We start from the raw sequence: 12,575 nt of genomic DNA, 5'->3' as shown, positions 1-12,575 counted from the left end.
TCTGGACACTTCGCTTGCTCATCCATTCCACAGAGGGCCTGGCACAGTACACATTACATTTGCAATGAAGTGTCTAATGCCTGTTTTTGTCCCTCCCGAGGGGCAGAAACCGGATCCTCAGCAGCCAGCACAAGGTAGGTGCTCAAAAGACATTTGATCAGTGGGTCAGTGCCGATGCCAGGCTCCGGGACAGTGCGAAGCGTGCAGGAATGACGCTGGCCCTGCACATTTGCACTCACAACCAAGCAGAGAAGACCAACAGGTGGGCCCCCTGGGAACAACTGAGATGGCAAAGGCGGGGCAGGGGGGATCCATGGCGAGAAATCCGGTGTGGCTAGATTGTACTTTATGAGTCACAAGCCACCTGGGATAAGGTCCTTAAGGTAGGCATGAGTCGGACTTAAAATTCCCCTCAAGTCCAAGGTGAGAAGCTGAGCCTTGGCCCTGAGAGGGCTCTAAGGAGAAAGGAGATGGGCCTCAGCGACGATGCGGAGAGACAGGGGGGCACCCTGGCTCAGTGGGGGCGGGGGGCACCCTGGCTCAGTGGGAGCGGGGGGGCAAGAGGTGGGCTTTCAGGGCTGAGAAAATGGGACATTACTTAAGAGGGGTCTAGTGGGGAGTCTGAGGTGGGGTTGAGAGAACAGGGGTGAGATGAAGAGAAACGAGGGTGTGTGAGCCAGACACATCACCGAGGAGCTCTGGGGAAGGGCAAGGGAGGGAGCCTGAGGGGCCAGAGCAAGGGGGGCGGGAACGGGGCTGGAGAGGGGCCCTGGCTGGAGCTGGGGCAGACAGCAGTTGGACGCCTGCAGGCTGTGCTCATGGCTCAGAAATGTCCAGTCCTTGCCAGGAGACTGCCTGGCCCCTGCTGCCCTTATCCCTCTCCAGCCCCAGACAGGCTCCCACATCAGGAGCTCTGAAGCAGTCTCCCCAGCCCTCTGCTCCCCCAGAATGGGCCTCCCCTCCACAGAACCCAGGCAAACCCACACCCTCCCCACTGCTACTTAGCCTTTCCCTAAAGGCTGATGAAACACAGGCCAGGGGAGGAGAAAATAAACAGACATCTGGTGGCGGGGGGAGGCATGAGGAAGCAGAGGATGGGTTAGGGGTCCCAGGGGGTCCACAGGTCCAGGGGGCGGGTGGTAGAAGTGCTCCAGGGAGCTGTGTGACTCAGCAGGGAGCAAAATCCCCAGGATCTGCCCCTGATGGGCCTAATGAGATGCAGGTGGTCCCCTGGCCCGGGCCCCACCTCCCCCGGCCCCCCTGATTGTGGAAGCAAATGCTGGTTCAGTGCTGGAGGAGGGGAGAGGGGGGCTCTGCAGCTACAGGGGGCGGGGCCAGGGCGGCTGGCCAGGGCCCAGCATATAACTCTGGGCGGGTGCAGTCTGGGGCGCAGTCTGGGGCAGCAGACACCCAGCCGCTCTGAGCTCAGCTGGCAGCATGAAGGTACTGGGCCTGGGCCTGGGGGGACTCATGGCACTGGGGGCCTGAGCCCACTTTGGGAAGAGGACCTTTACCAGAGAGGGGGGCTGTGAAGGCACAGGGGATTCTCGTGTTCCGTGATCCGGTTGAAACTCTTAAGCTAGGAGAGTCGGGTTTCTCAGGCAGGGAGAGACTGAAGGGCAGAGAAAGGGGTTCCCGGCAGGGGGGTAGCTGGCACAAGGGACAAGTGCAGAGACCACCAAGGGCTCCAGGGCTGGCAAGGGCGGGGTCAGTGCAGTGAGGTGAGGTGACCCTGTTGTCCTGTCCCAGGCCCTCCTGGCCCTGCTGCCGCCGCTGCTGCTGCTCTCTGCACCCCCCTGCGCCCCCCAGGTCTCCGGGATCCGGGGAGATGGTAAGCAGCCTGGCCAGCAGGCTGGGGGAGGAGAGGCGACTCCGAGCCCTCATTTCTGGGAGTCGGGCCTCAGGGCTGAGCCCCTGCAGGATGCCATCCCCTCCTTTCTACCACGGGGCAGGTGGGAAAGACGTTCAAGCATCGCCCCTGGGTTGGGGGGGAATCTCGTGTGATTTCTTGGCATGCTAGGGCTGGAGGCCAACCGCAGGGCACTGAGGGGCCGGTGGCATCTTGTTCCACTTCTCCTCACCCTCCCCGGTCCTGCCTGCAGCTCTGGAGAAGTCTTGCCTTCAGCAGCCCCTGGACTGCGATGACATCTACGCCCAGGGCTACCAGGAGGACGGCGTGTACCTCATCTACCCCTCGGGCCCCAGCGTGCCCGTGCCTGTCTTCTGTGACATGACCACCGAGGGCGGCAAGTGGACAGTGAGTGGACAAGGGGAGTGGAGGCGCGGTTCTGGTCCCTGCCGTGTGACCACACTTCTCCTCTGTGCGCTTCAGTTTTTCCATCTCTAAATGGGGATCATGACCCCCACAGCAGAGCTGGGGAGCTGTTCCATGGCTGAACTCTGGGTGCTAGAGGCAGGTTAGTGCCTGTATCCTCAAAGCCATCAGGGAGATAGGTGCGCTTTACAAAAAAACCTAAACCCAGAGAGGTGAAATAATTTGCGCAAGGTCACACAGCCCACCCCGGGAAGCACTGCCAGGTGCCAGAACTCTAGAACCACGCCCCACCCCCTTAACCTTTTCCTGGCGCCCAGAAGCTGCCCACTGAGGGGCCTGGGGCCAGCACAGGCCTTGTTTTAGGCCCCAGCTCGGCCTTTAACAAAAGCCCTCAGCATCCCAGGGCCCCTGCCTAGGTGAGGCTTCCGCCCCCTGGACTCTTGATCGTCCAGGCCTATCCTCTCTGCTCCAGGTTTTCCAGAAGCGATTCAATGGCTCAGTGAGTTTCTTCCGGGGCTGGAACGACTACAAGCTGGGCTTCGGCCGTGCCGACGGGGAGTACTGGCTGGGTAAGATGGGGACAGGGGGTGTCCCAGAGGCCAGGGGCTGCTCCGAGCCAGGGCTCCGCTGACCAGCTGTCTCTCCCTTCCTCTCCCCCCAGGGCTGCAGAACCTGCACCTCCTGACGCTGAAGCAGAAGTACGAGCTGCGGGTGGACCTGGAAGACTTTGAGAACAACACGGCCGCCGCCAAGTACGCTGAATTCTCTATCTCACCCAACGCGGTCAGTGCGGAGGAGGATGGCTACACCCTCTACGTGGCAGGCTTCGAGGATGGCGGGGCAGGTATGCCCAGCTGCCGGCCTAATGAGGGGGCGTCGGTGGGGAAGGCAGGGCTGGCATGGTCCGCTGGGTCCCCGACCCCCTCCAGTACCCCCTGGAGGGGCTGTGCCGGCCTCCACCCAGCTTGGGCCCGGGCCCCTGGAGAAGCTGCGTCCGCTTGCTCTGGGCAGCCCCAGGGGTAGCAGCTGCTTCTCCTCATGCCAAAGCGTGGTGACCCAGCGGCCGGCAAGGGGAGGGCACCCCATCCCGCCGGCTGCCACATAACACCTCCCATGGCGTCACTCCTGCCCGTCATCCATCCGCCACCCTGGCCGGCTGGGGCTGGCTCCCCACCTCAGCAGCCCCATCCCTCCTCCCCTCTTGCCAGGCGACTCCCTGTCCTACCACAGTGGCCAGAAGTTCTCCACCTTTGACCGGGACCAGGACCTCTTTGTGCAGAACTGTGCGGCCCTCTCCTCGGGAGCCTTCTGGTTCCGCAGCTGCCACTTCGCCAACCTCAATGGCTTCTACCTGGGTGGCTCCCACCTCTCCTATGCAAACGGCATCAACTGGGCCCAGTGGAAGGGCTTCTACTACTCCCTCAAGCGCACGGAGATGAAAATCCGCCGGGCCTGAGGGGCTGGCCCCCGTCAGGCCCCAAGCCTCCCCTGGCTGCTCCAGCTCTCCATGAGTGCTCCCTCTACACCCCAGCCCCCACCCCCGCCCACTGCTCTCTTAGCACCTGCTTCTCCCAGGGGTCCTTGCGGCTGTAGCCCCAGCAGGTCCTGTCACACCCACGGTGTCCATCTCAAACCCAGGCCTCCATTCCCCTCACCTGCGGCCACGCAGCCAGCCCCTTTCCTGGGCCTCCTGGACCTGCCTGGGCTCTTCGAGACTCTTCCTTGCCTCTGCTCCCCACAAGGCAGAGAGCCAGGAACCGCTCTCTGAGGCTATAACAGCTCCCCTGCTGCAGACTGCTCTGTCTGGAGCCCCCCCTAGCACGCCAGCTTGGGCTGCCGTAGTCTGACCAATAGCCGTGGCATGTGCCAGGCCACCTGCGTGTGGCCACCATAGCCACACCCTACCCGCAGCCCACTCTGCTGTCCTCAGTATCTCCCATCCTCTGCCTCCCTCCCACCAACTCATTCCCCAGTGGTGAGCACCATGGGCCCGAAGCCCCAACTCACAGTCCTACCCCGCTGCCCCCTCCCGCCTGTCCCAGGCCCCACAGCTCAATGCCAAAACCGAATTTCCCCACAGCTATCGCACGCCGCTCTAAAACAGCTCCCGCCGAGACAGGCAGGGATATGAAGTCCCCCCACCCGCCCTAGAGCTGAGGTTTGACCGTGCTGGGGGGACAGAGGACCACCTCTGCAGGGCTGGAAGCAAGTGGTGAGTGAAAAGCTCAATAAAACCTCAGGATCTGAATGAACCGACTTTGGCTGTTGTGCGTGTATATGGATTTGCTTGGCCCCCAAATGCGAGGACCGGGCTCCTCCTTGCCCCCCTACTGACCACACCCTGCCATCAACTCCAAAAAGACACCCAGGGTTAGGCACTAAAGGGAACCTTATATTTCACAGGCCTCGTTTTGGTGGCAAAAAGATCGCGTCATAATATTAATAACAATAATAATAATAATAATAATAATAAAAAAACAATACTGAAAAGGATCGCTCAGGGAGTAGAGATTTCCTGATCCTGCCATGGCTTGGCGGTGGCTCAGGTGGCTGCTTAAGGCTGCATAGTGTGTCTGAGATGAACCTGCAGAATCATCGAAGCTCAGCTTCCACTTCCGGGCCCAGGGCTCCAGCCCTCGGAAACATTCCTGTGAGTCTTGTCGTGGGGTCCACACCCAGCAGCAAGGCCCAGGCTGTGGGCCTCAGGGCTCCTGGAGGTCCGGCAGGTCAGCCAGCAGCATCGGGGAGTCCATCTGGATCTCCCGCTGTAGGGATTCAATGTCGGCAGGGTTCATGCCGTGGCCCTCCAGCCAGTCAGCAAGCAGGGAAGCTGAGAGAGAGGCTGAGTCGGCCTGGCTGCAGGGAGAGTGGAGGAAAGAGGCACTGTTAGCCTAGGCTGGCTCCCTGCCCATCCCACAGGCAAGCTCCTCCTGCACCAGGAAACCCTACCCACAGGCCCATTCCAGAAGCCTGGTCCAGCCATCTTACCCATCCTGGGGCCCGTCGGCCACGCCCATGTCAAAAGACTGGTTTAGGAACTCCTCCAGGTCAAAGCCAACACCATAGCCGGCCCCACTGCCCTTCGGAGTGCCGGAGAAGACCGGGGGCAAGGGGTCCTCCACCTGCAAAGGAGGATGGCAGGTTACAAGCCAGGCACTACCAACAGCGGACAGAAGTCTGTAAGTCTGTCCTGATGCTGCCAGGGACTCTGCCTGGACAGCCTCAGGTGACAGTGCCAGCAGAGACAATCAATGGGCACTGGTTGAGGGCCGGTCTCCAGGCCAGGCCCTTCCTAGGAAGCATGTTGTTTGTCTCCCAGCGACCTGTTCATGGGCACTGTGCTCCTTCTAAGAGCAAGAGGCCAAGTTCAGAGATAAAGCCCCATCTGCCACTCAGTTCTCAAGGACTAAGGAGGCACCACAGCCTCGCCCATCCCTATCCCTGCCAAACAGCAAGGACTTCCCAAGCCCATTTTCCTGGGCCCCAGATTCAGGTGTCCCCACAGCGCCTCACCTGTGACTTGGACAGCTGCTGAGTCACCAGGTTCACGTCGGGGGATTCTGTGGTGGAAGGTTGAGGGGCCCCTCCAGGGTCCGGAGGGGGTGGGCCAGACGTGAAATAAGGCAGAACACCTACAGCACTAGGGCCAGGGAGCCCTGGGGGTGGCACAAGTGACTGGGGGGCCAGGAGACTAGAGGAGGCAGTCTGGAGTGGAGCAGGGCCAGGGACAGGCCCAGGAGGACTGGCAGGGTGGGGAGAGGTGCCAGGGGGTGGGCAGGCGGGCTGCAGTGCAGGACCAGGGGTGGAGCCCACAGGTTGTGCTGGGGGAGCAGCAGGAGGGCTGCCAGGCCGGGCTGGGCTGGGGGTAGGGACTGGGGCATGGGCTGGTGCTGGTGCTGGGGTTGGGGCTGGCGTGGGGGCTGGGGGCCGGGCCATGCGAGTCCAGCGCTCCAGCAGACTGCGATCATTGTCACTGAGCACCAGCCCGGCCAGGGGATCAGTGGAGGGGCCCCCAGAGGTTCCGGCCCCCCGCTCCTTGCGCTCCCGCTCCTGCCGCCGCTTCTCCCGCTCCTTGGCTCGCTCCTGCCGCCTCCGCCGCTTCTCCTCCCGCTCCCGCTGGCGCTCCTGGGCGGTCACTGGCTTCCGAGGCTCAGGAGCTTCCAGAGGAGCGCTGGGGCCATCTGCAGAGAAGTTGGCAGGGAGAAGGTAAAAGCCTACGGCCTGTCCGAGCTGGGAGCACCCCTCTGCAACCCCACCCCCTGGCCAGCCGCTGCCTCCGCAAGGCACCTCTGAGCCGGCTCCGCAAGGACTTGAGAAGGGCAGCTTTGAGGGCCGCCTTGGTGTTGTCGGAGATGGCACCCTCCTTCTTTGCAGGGGCTGGTTCACTGGCTGGCAGGGGCGGCTGCAGGGTCAGGTCGATGGTGTCTGGTGCAGCGCCGGGACATGGCGGTGGAGCTGGCGGAGGGGACTCCATGGCACAGTCCCCACTGGGAGCCCAGGGACTGGGCATCTCAACATCAGGGCAGCCAGGCTCACTGGCCACGGGCTGCAGGGACGGCTGGAAGCGGATCTGCTGGCGGATGCCCTCGCGTCGTGTGTGGAAATCCTCAATCTCAGCTACTATGGCCTCTTTAATGCGCTCCCGAGTGAGCGCCTCACGGTCAAAGGCAAAATCAAAAGGCGGGGCACAGTCAGGCTCATCATCAGGGTCATGGTACTTTGCCAGGAAGGGGTGGCGAAGGGCAGCAGCTGCGGAGATGCGGGCGCTGGGCTCGAAACGCAACATGCGCCCCAGCAGGGACAGGGCCTGGCGGTCAGCGCCTGGGTACACTGTCTCCCACGGCACAGGCTGGCGGGGGGGCAGGCTCTGGATGTAGGCTCGCACTCTCTCGGCCCCCACAGCCTGGATCACAGCCGGCGACGGAGTGCCCAGCACCATCATGATCAGCTGCAGCTGGTGTACGTAATTTTTGCCGGGGAAGAGCTGGCGCCGGGCCAACATCTCACCAAAGATGCAGCCCACGGACCACAGGTCAATGGCCTGCGTGTACTCGTGCAGCGAGAGCATAAGCTCAGGAGCACGGTACCAGCGTGTGGCCACGTACTCAGTCATGAAGTACTGGTGCTCGGCAGGCGAGGTGCACAGGCCACGGGCCATGCCGAAGTCACCAATCTTGAGCTCACAATTCTCATTCACCAACAGGTTGGAGGGCTTGAGGTCGCGGTGGATGACCTGAGCCGAGTGCATGTACTTGAGGCCCCGGAGCAGCTGGTACAGGAAGTAGCGCACGTGCTCCAGGGTGAGCGGCTGGGAGGAGTGGATGATCTGGTGCAGGTCGCTCTCCATCAAGTCCAGGACCACATAGCTAGAGGGGACAAGAGAGACAGGCATGGCCACCTCGCCCACATGCCAGCGCCAGCCCCAGCCTCACTACACCCTCCAGCTTGACAGGTGTAATGGCCTCATCTTCGCACTCTGCACAGGCCAGTGGCACGATATGAAGATTCTAGTTCTTCTCCAACATTCCCGTGAACTTCAGCGAAGTGAAATCACTTTCCTCTCTCTAGTTTCCTCATCAAAGAAAAGATGGGGTTGGACTAAACCAGGGCTGGCTGATGATTTGGTTTTGGGGCGATCTCCATTTTTTTGTATGGCTGCCTGAAAAACTAAGAAAACTGAAGGCCCGCCCAGTTTTTCAAGACAGTGTTCTATGACTGACCGAGATTATCTGGTATGAGAATAAAAATTTGGTTACTGTATGAATGTACTGATGAATGCTGGCCATCCTACAAGTCAAGATTCTATAAGACACTAACATCTGCCTATTCTTAAGCAACCACAGTTATCCCAGGCAAAGCCAGGGACCATGGTCCTGGAATCATTAAGAATTTTCTCAACCTGCCTTACATTAGGAACTTCAGATCCACCTCTGCCTTGCTCTCCCATCCCTGCTCCTTACACAGATTTGAACTCGCCATAGGGCACAGTGGGCCTCAAGATGTCCTTGATGGCGATAATGTTGTCATGCTTGAAGTGTTTGAGGATCTTCAGCTCCCTGAGGGTCCGCTTGGCATTGGTGACCACATCAAAAGCGTTAGGGATCTTCTTAATGGCCACCTGCTGGCCTGGGGAGCAGGGAAAAGACAGGCATCACCAGGTACCTCAGAACAGCTGCAGACAGGCGAAAAGCCCCTTTCGACATCTCCCTTCTACAACGCAGTTACCATACACTGAATAAGAACCATCACATAGCAAGAACTTACTATGTGTCGAGCCCTGTACTAAGCATCTTATGGATGTTACCAGATACTCCCTTCCCACCAATCCCCAGGCAGATACCAACTGCTCAAAGTTGGGGATGACTAACCCCTGGCTCAGAAAGGTGCTGGGGCTGCACAGTTAGTTAGGTGTAGCGTCCTGACTGTAAAGCCATGCTCACTCTACCTCCCCACCCTCTCTCTCCATCTCAGACCTCACCCATCCCACCACCAGCTCCTTGCCCTGGTCTCTGTTTCCGGAACACACTTCTGTTTTAGAAACCAAAGAGAGAATCTCCATTCTGGTCTAACTGGGACTGTCATTTCTCTAAGAAAGAGGCCACACCACCATGGCAGTTTCAGAGAACTGTGCCCCACGCACAGCATGGCACCCAGAAGGCACCTAACCCGCATGTGTTGCCTCGAACCAGCATTTAGATCCCAGCTTTCCTTCCTGGCTGCTCGAGACTGGGGTCAGCTTCCACATCTATAAGCGGTGCAGACAGGGAAGCTCACCGGTCAGACGGCGGCGCGCGGAGGACACCACCCCATAGGCCCCGTTGCCTATGGTCTCGATAATCTCGTACTCGTCCCCCACGTCAAAGGTCACGTCGAAGGAGCGGGCTTTGAGCAAGGCCAGGTTCTTGGCCGCTACAGAGGCAGCGGTGTTGGTGGGTTCCGCCTTCACCGGCCCAGGGGGCTCCGCAGAGCCGTCCTCCCCTTCTTCCTCCTTCAGGGGCTCAGCCATGGCGTCTGTGTGGAGACGCTGGTGAGAAGGGGCCCGACTCCGCCGCCGGGCCTCAGTTTCCCCTTTGGGAGGCCGGGGAGCAGGACCAGGGAATCTGCAAGTTCCCAAAACCGATAGGGGCCAGATAGGGAGCTTAAGAGAGCGGCTGGGACGTAGCAGTAGTCCCACAGCCGGACTCGGAACCGGGAGCTCAGGTCCGGGGTGGAACGCAGGGTGGGAGGTGGGGGAAGCGCCGCCAGGCGCGGTCCAGGAAGAAAGGGAGGGGCGGGGCACTTCGCTTCTCTCGGTCAACACTCACCGAATGGCACCTCCCTCCGACGCCTCCTCCGGGCCTTCGGAGGTCGCCGGCGCTCCCCGCTTTCCCGGGCTCCCTTCCCCAGTGGAGAGGTACTCCAGGAGCCGCTCGCTCACTTGTTCAAGGCCGCCGCCACCATCTCAGCGCCGCGCTCTGCCCCGCCGGTTCCCCCGCCCCGCCTCCCAAGACCACGCTCCTTCCAGCCTCTGGCCAATCTCCGGGCGCTCTCTGTGGAGGTTCCCACCCCTTCGATTTGCTGCGTCCAATCCGAGACCAGCTCCAGAGAAAGCCACGCCTCCGCCCTTCCGCGCGGGCGCGCGGGCGCGCGCGTCCCTACCAGCTCGCCCGCGGGAGCCGCCCAAAGGGCGCTCCGCACCTCCCAGGCTCTCCGCCCCGCGCAGTCTTCTGACGCATGCGCGCTAGCAACCTCAGGCGCCGCGCGAGTGGAAAGCAACGCTCCCGTGCGTGCTTGCGCACAGCCATGGACTGGGTCGACTGTTGCTGGTCTCGGGAGTCCGGAGGGGCTGAGGTGCGTGGATCTGTTACCTTGTCGGCTGGTTCACGAAACTCCCCTCGTTTAGGCCCTGCTTCCCTGTCGGTCCCCATCGCCTGAGGAATCAAGCACCACCCTGCATTTTCCCGGTCGGTCCCGGGAGCCCGGCTCTGGGAACACGCCACCCCAAGTAGACCGATCCGAGGCGTCCAACCACAGAGATCCGGGGCCTCCGGGATTCTAGAGTGTCCGGTCCGAAGCCGCCAATGACTTCCGGCGGCTGGTCCTCTGCAGAGCTTCCGGCGTCCCGGGGCCTCTGCTCGTTGTTCCAGGCCTTTGGCGTGTTCCTTCCACCTGGTGGCTCTGTCCCAGTGCTCCCGCGTTATCGGACTGCGGCAGAGCTGAGAGCGACAGCGGCGAGCTCGTGGGTCAGCCGGGCCCACATAGGGCCCGCCTTGGAAGCCAGGTTCCCTGCCCCACCGACTCCAGGGCCCGGTAGTTCATTCCTATAGTAAATATTTATGGAGCGCCATCCCTGAAAAGCCCAGTGCCGAGGAGGCAGCGGTGGCACGAGGACTCGGGAGGAACCTGGTGGGGAGGAAAGGTTTTCAGCAGGGGGCTCGAGGTCGTGCTGTAAGGAGGGCGTTTGGGAGTTGCGCCTCCAAAAGTGGCTGTTTCCACCGAGTGAGAAGAGAAGGAGTGGGAAACGAGTAGGCAAAGGTATGGAGACCGAGGAGGAGAGCAGCGCAGGCTCTGCAGGTTCTTTTGCCCTGAATAATGACCGGTGGATGGAACCCAACAGTTAGACTCCGAGCGCCAGATCGAGGGTCTTTCCCTTATATCGCGAACTAGGGGCTGAAAAGTGGATCCAGACCACAAGTGAGTTTGGCAAGATCACACACTTTTTAAAAGTTTTGTTTAAAAAAAAAAAAGTTGTGTATTTTGTTGTGTTTTTGTTTACTTTTGAAAGATCTCCCCCGGGGCTCCAAGCACCCCGGAATGGACCCCTTCTCAGGAGGAGACCCCCGGACCCAAAAACCAAGCCGAGTCCACTGGTCAGATGCAAACAGCACGAGGTTTATTGAGTAGACACAGGTACCTGCGGGCGGTCAAGTCTTAGGAGGACTCGCGCGCCAGCCCTTAGTTCAGGGCCTTTTTATGGGGTTTGGGGAAGCGAAAACATACATACAGAAGCAAAAGCACGGTTACAAAGTTTTCATTGGCTGGTTTGAATGTAAAGGCATACTTGGTGTTTGTAGATTGGCTAGTTCAAATGTAAAGGCATACTTGGCGCGCGGGAATACCCCTGATTGGTTCACTCAGCATCCTTCATTTACATAGTGAGAAGTTACTTTCATTGGTCGTTAACAAAAGGGAAACAGACAGTATTGGCTAGATTTCAATCCTTCATTAGCATGTAGACTGACCATCGGCATTGGCCAGATCCCAATCCCTTATTAGCATGTAGACTGACCATCGGCATTGGTCAGACTACAAACCCTTATTTGCATGTAGACTGACCATCGGCATTGGTCAGACTACAATCCCTTATTTGCATGTAGACTGACCATCGGCATTGGTCAGACTACAATCCCTTATTTGCATGTAGACTGACCTTTCAACATTCCTTGTAGTATCATCACTTTTTACAACATGAGAGGATTGTTTAAGGGAGTGGGAGAAGGGGGTGTTGGCTAAGCAAAGAGAAGGGGGAAGGAGGGGGAAAGGGAGGGAGAAAACCCTTTTCATTCCCCCATTTTCTTTTTGGCCCGAGTAAAATCTTTTACTTTACTAGGGGCTAAGCTCCCGCTGCTCTATTGCATGATATTGTTGGGTTAATACCATGGTTTGGACAAGCGACAATCTATCTTTTATAAATTGGGTTAACCTGTTAATGATGCATGGCCCGAATGTTAGAATTAACATTAAGAGCATTAAAGGTCCTATTAAGGAGGTTATTAGGGAAGTAAACCAGGGTGAACGATTCCAAACTCCTTCATACCAAGACTGTTGAGATTCAAAGTCTCTTTTACGCTTATCTAGCCTTTCCTTCAATTTATCTAGAGTTTCTGTTACTACTCCAGTCTGGTCGGCAAAAAAACAGCATTCTTCTCTGAGAGCAGCACAAAGGCCACCCTCTTTTAGGAACAGTAGGTCTAAGCCTCTTCTGTTTTGTAGCACCACTTCTGACAGGGAGGTTAGGGATTCCTTGAGGGCCTGAACTGACTGTTCTAAGGCCCTAAGGTCTTCATTCATAGCATGATGTAGAAGTAGGTATTGGTCTGTTCGGACCAGGGCGGTTGCCCCAGTACCGACCCCGGCGGCAATGCCTCCTACCCCCAATAACATAGCTAGGGTGACTAGGGTGACAGGTTCACGCCTTACTCGGCTGAGATCACTCCATTCATGATAGCTAAGAACCAATTCATCTGAGTGATAGGTTATTCGAGGCCATAGTTGAACTAACACACAATAATCAGTAGTCTGGTTTAAGGCAGTAGCAGAT

The 12,575-nt window shown here is 59.0% G+C and overlaps 2 protein-coding genes across 2 annotated transcripts; one reads left to right on the top strand and one right to left on the bottom strand.

Moving 5' to 3' along the window:
* The first annotated feature begins 1,403 nt into the window (after positions 1-1,403).
* On the top strand, positions 1,404-4,531 carry MFAP4 (microfibril associated protein 4). The gene is made up of 6 exons (XM_044249347.1): positions 1,404-1,443; positions 1,750-1,831; positions 2,103-2,257; positions 2,748-2,844; positions 2,937-3,119; positions 3,484-4,531. Exons 1-6 carry the CDS (start codon positions 1,438-1,440, stop codon positions 3,729-3,731), a joined length of 771 nt encoding a protein of 256 aa, XP_044105282.1. The 5' UTR covers positions 1,404-1,437; the 3' UTR covers positions 3,732-4,531.
* Positions 4,532-4,646: 115 nt separating this feature from the next.
* MAPK7 (mitogen-activated protein kinase 7) lies at positions 4,647-9,758 on the bottom strand. Its single transcript, XM_044249346.1, has 7 exons — positions 9,580-9,758; positions 9,050-9,286; positions 8,236-8,401; positions 6,563-7,641; positions 5,789-6,456; positions 5,264-5,397; positions 4,647-5,131 (listed from the first exon to the last, which is right to left on the bottom strand). The coding sequence occupies exons 2-7, from the start codon at positions 9,279-9,281 to the stop codon at positions 4,978-4,980; spliced, it is 2,433 nt and encodes an 810-aa protein (XP_044105281.1). The 5' UTR covers positions 9,282-9,286; positions 9,580-9,758; the 3' UTR covers positions 4,647-4,977.
* Between the last annotated feature and the right edge of the window lie 2,817 nt (positions 9,759-12,575).

The sequence above is a fragment of the Neovison vison genome, chromosome 5 (genome assembly GCF_020171115.1).
Source record: "Neovison vison isolate M4711 chromosome 5, ASM_NN_V1, whole genome shotgun sequence".
NCBI classification, from domain to species: Eukaryota; Metazoa; Chordata; class Mammalia; order Carnivora; family Mustelidae; genus Neogale; species Neogale vison.
Note: the sequence above shows the minus strand (reverse complement) of the source record. Positions and strands in the feature narration are given on the sequence as shown.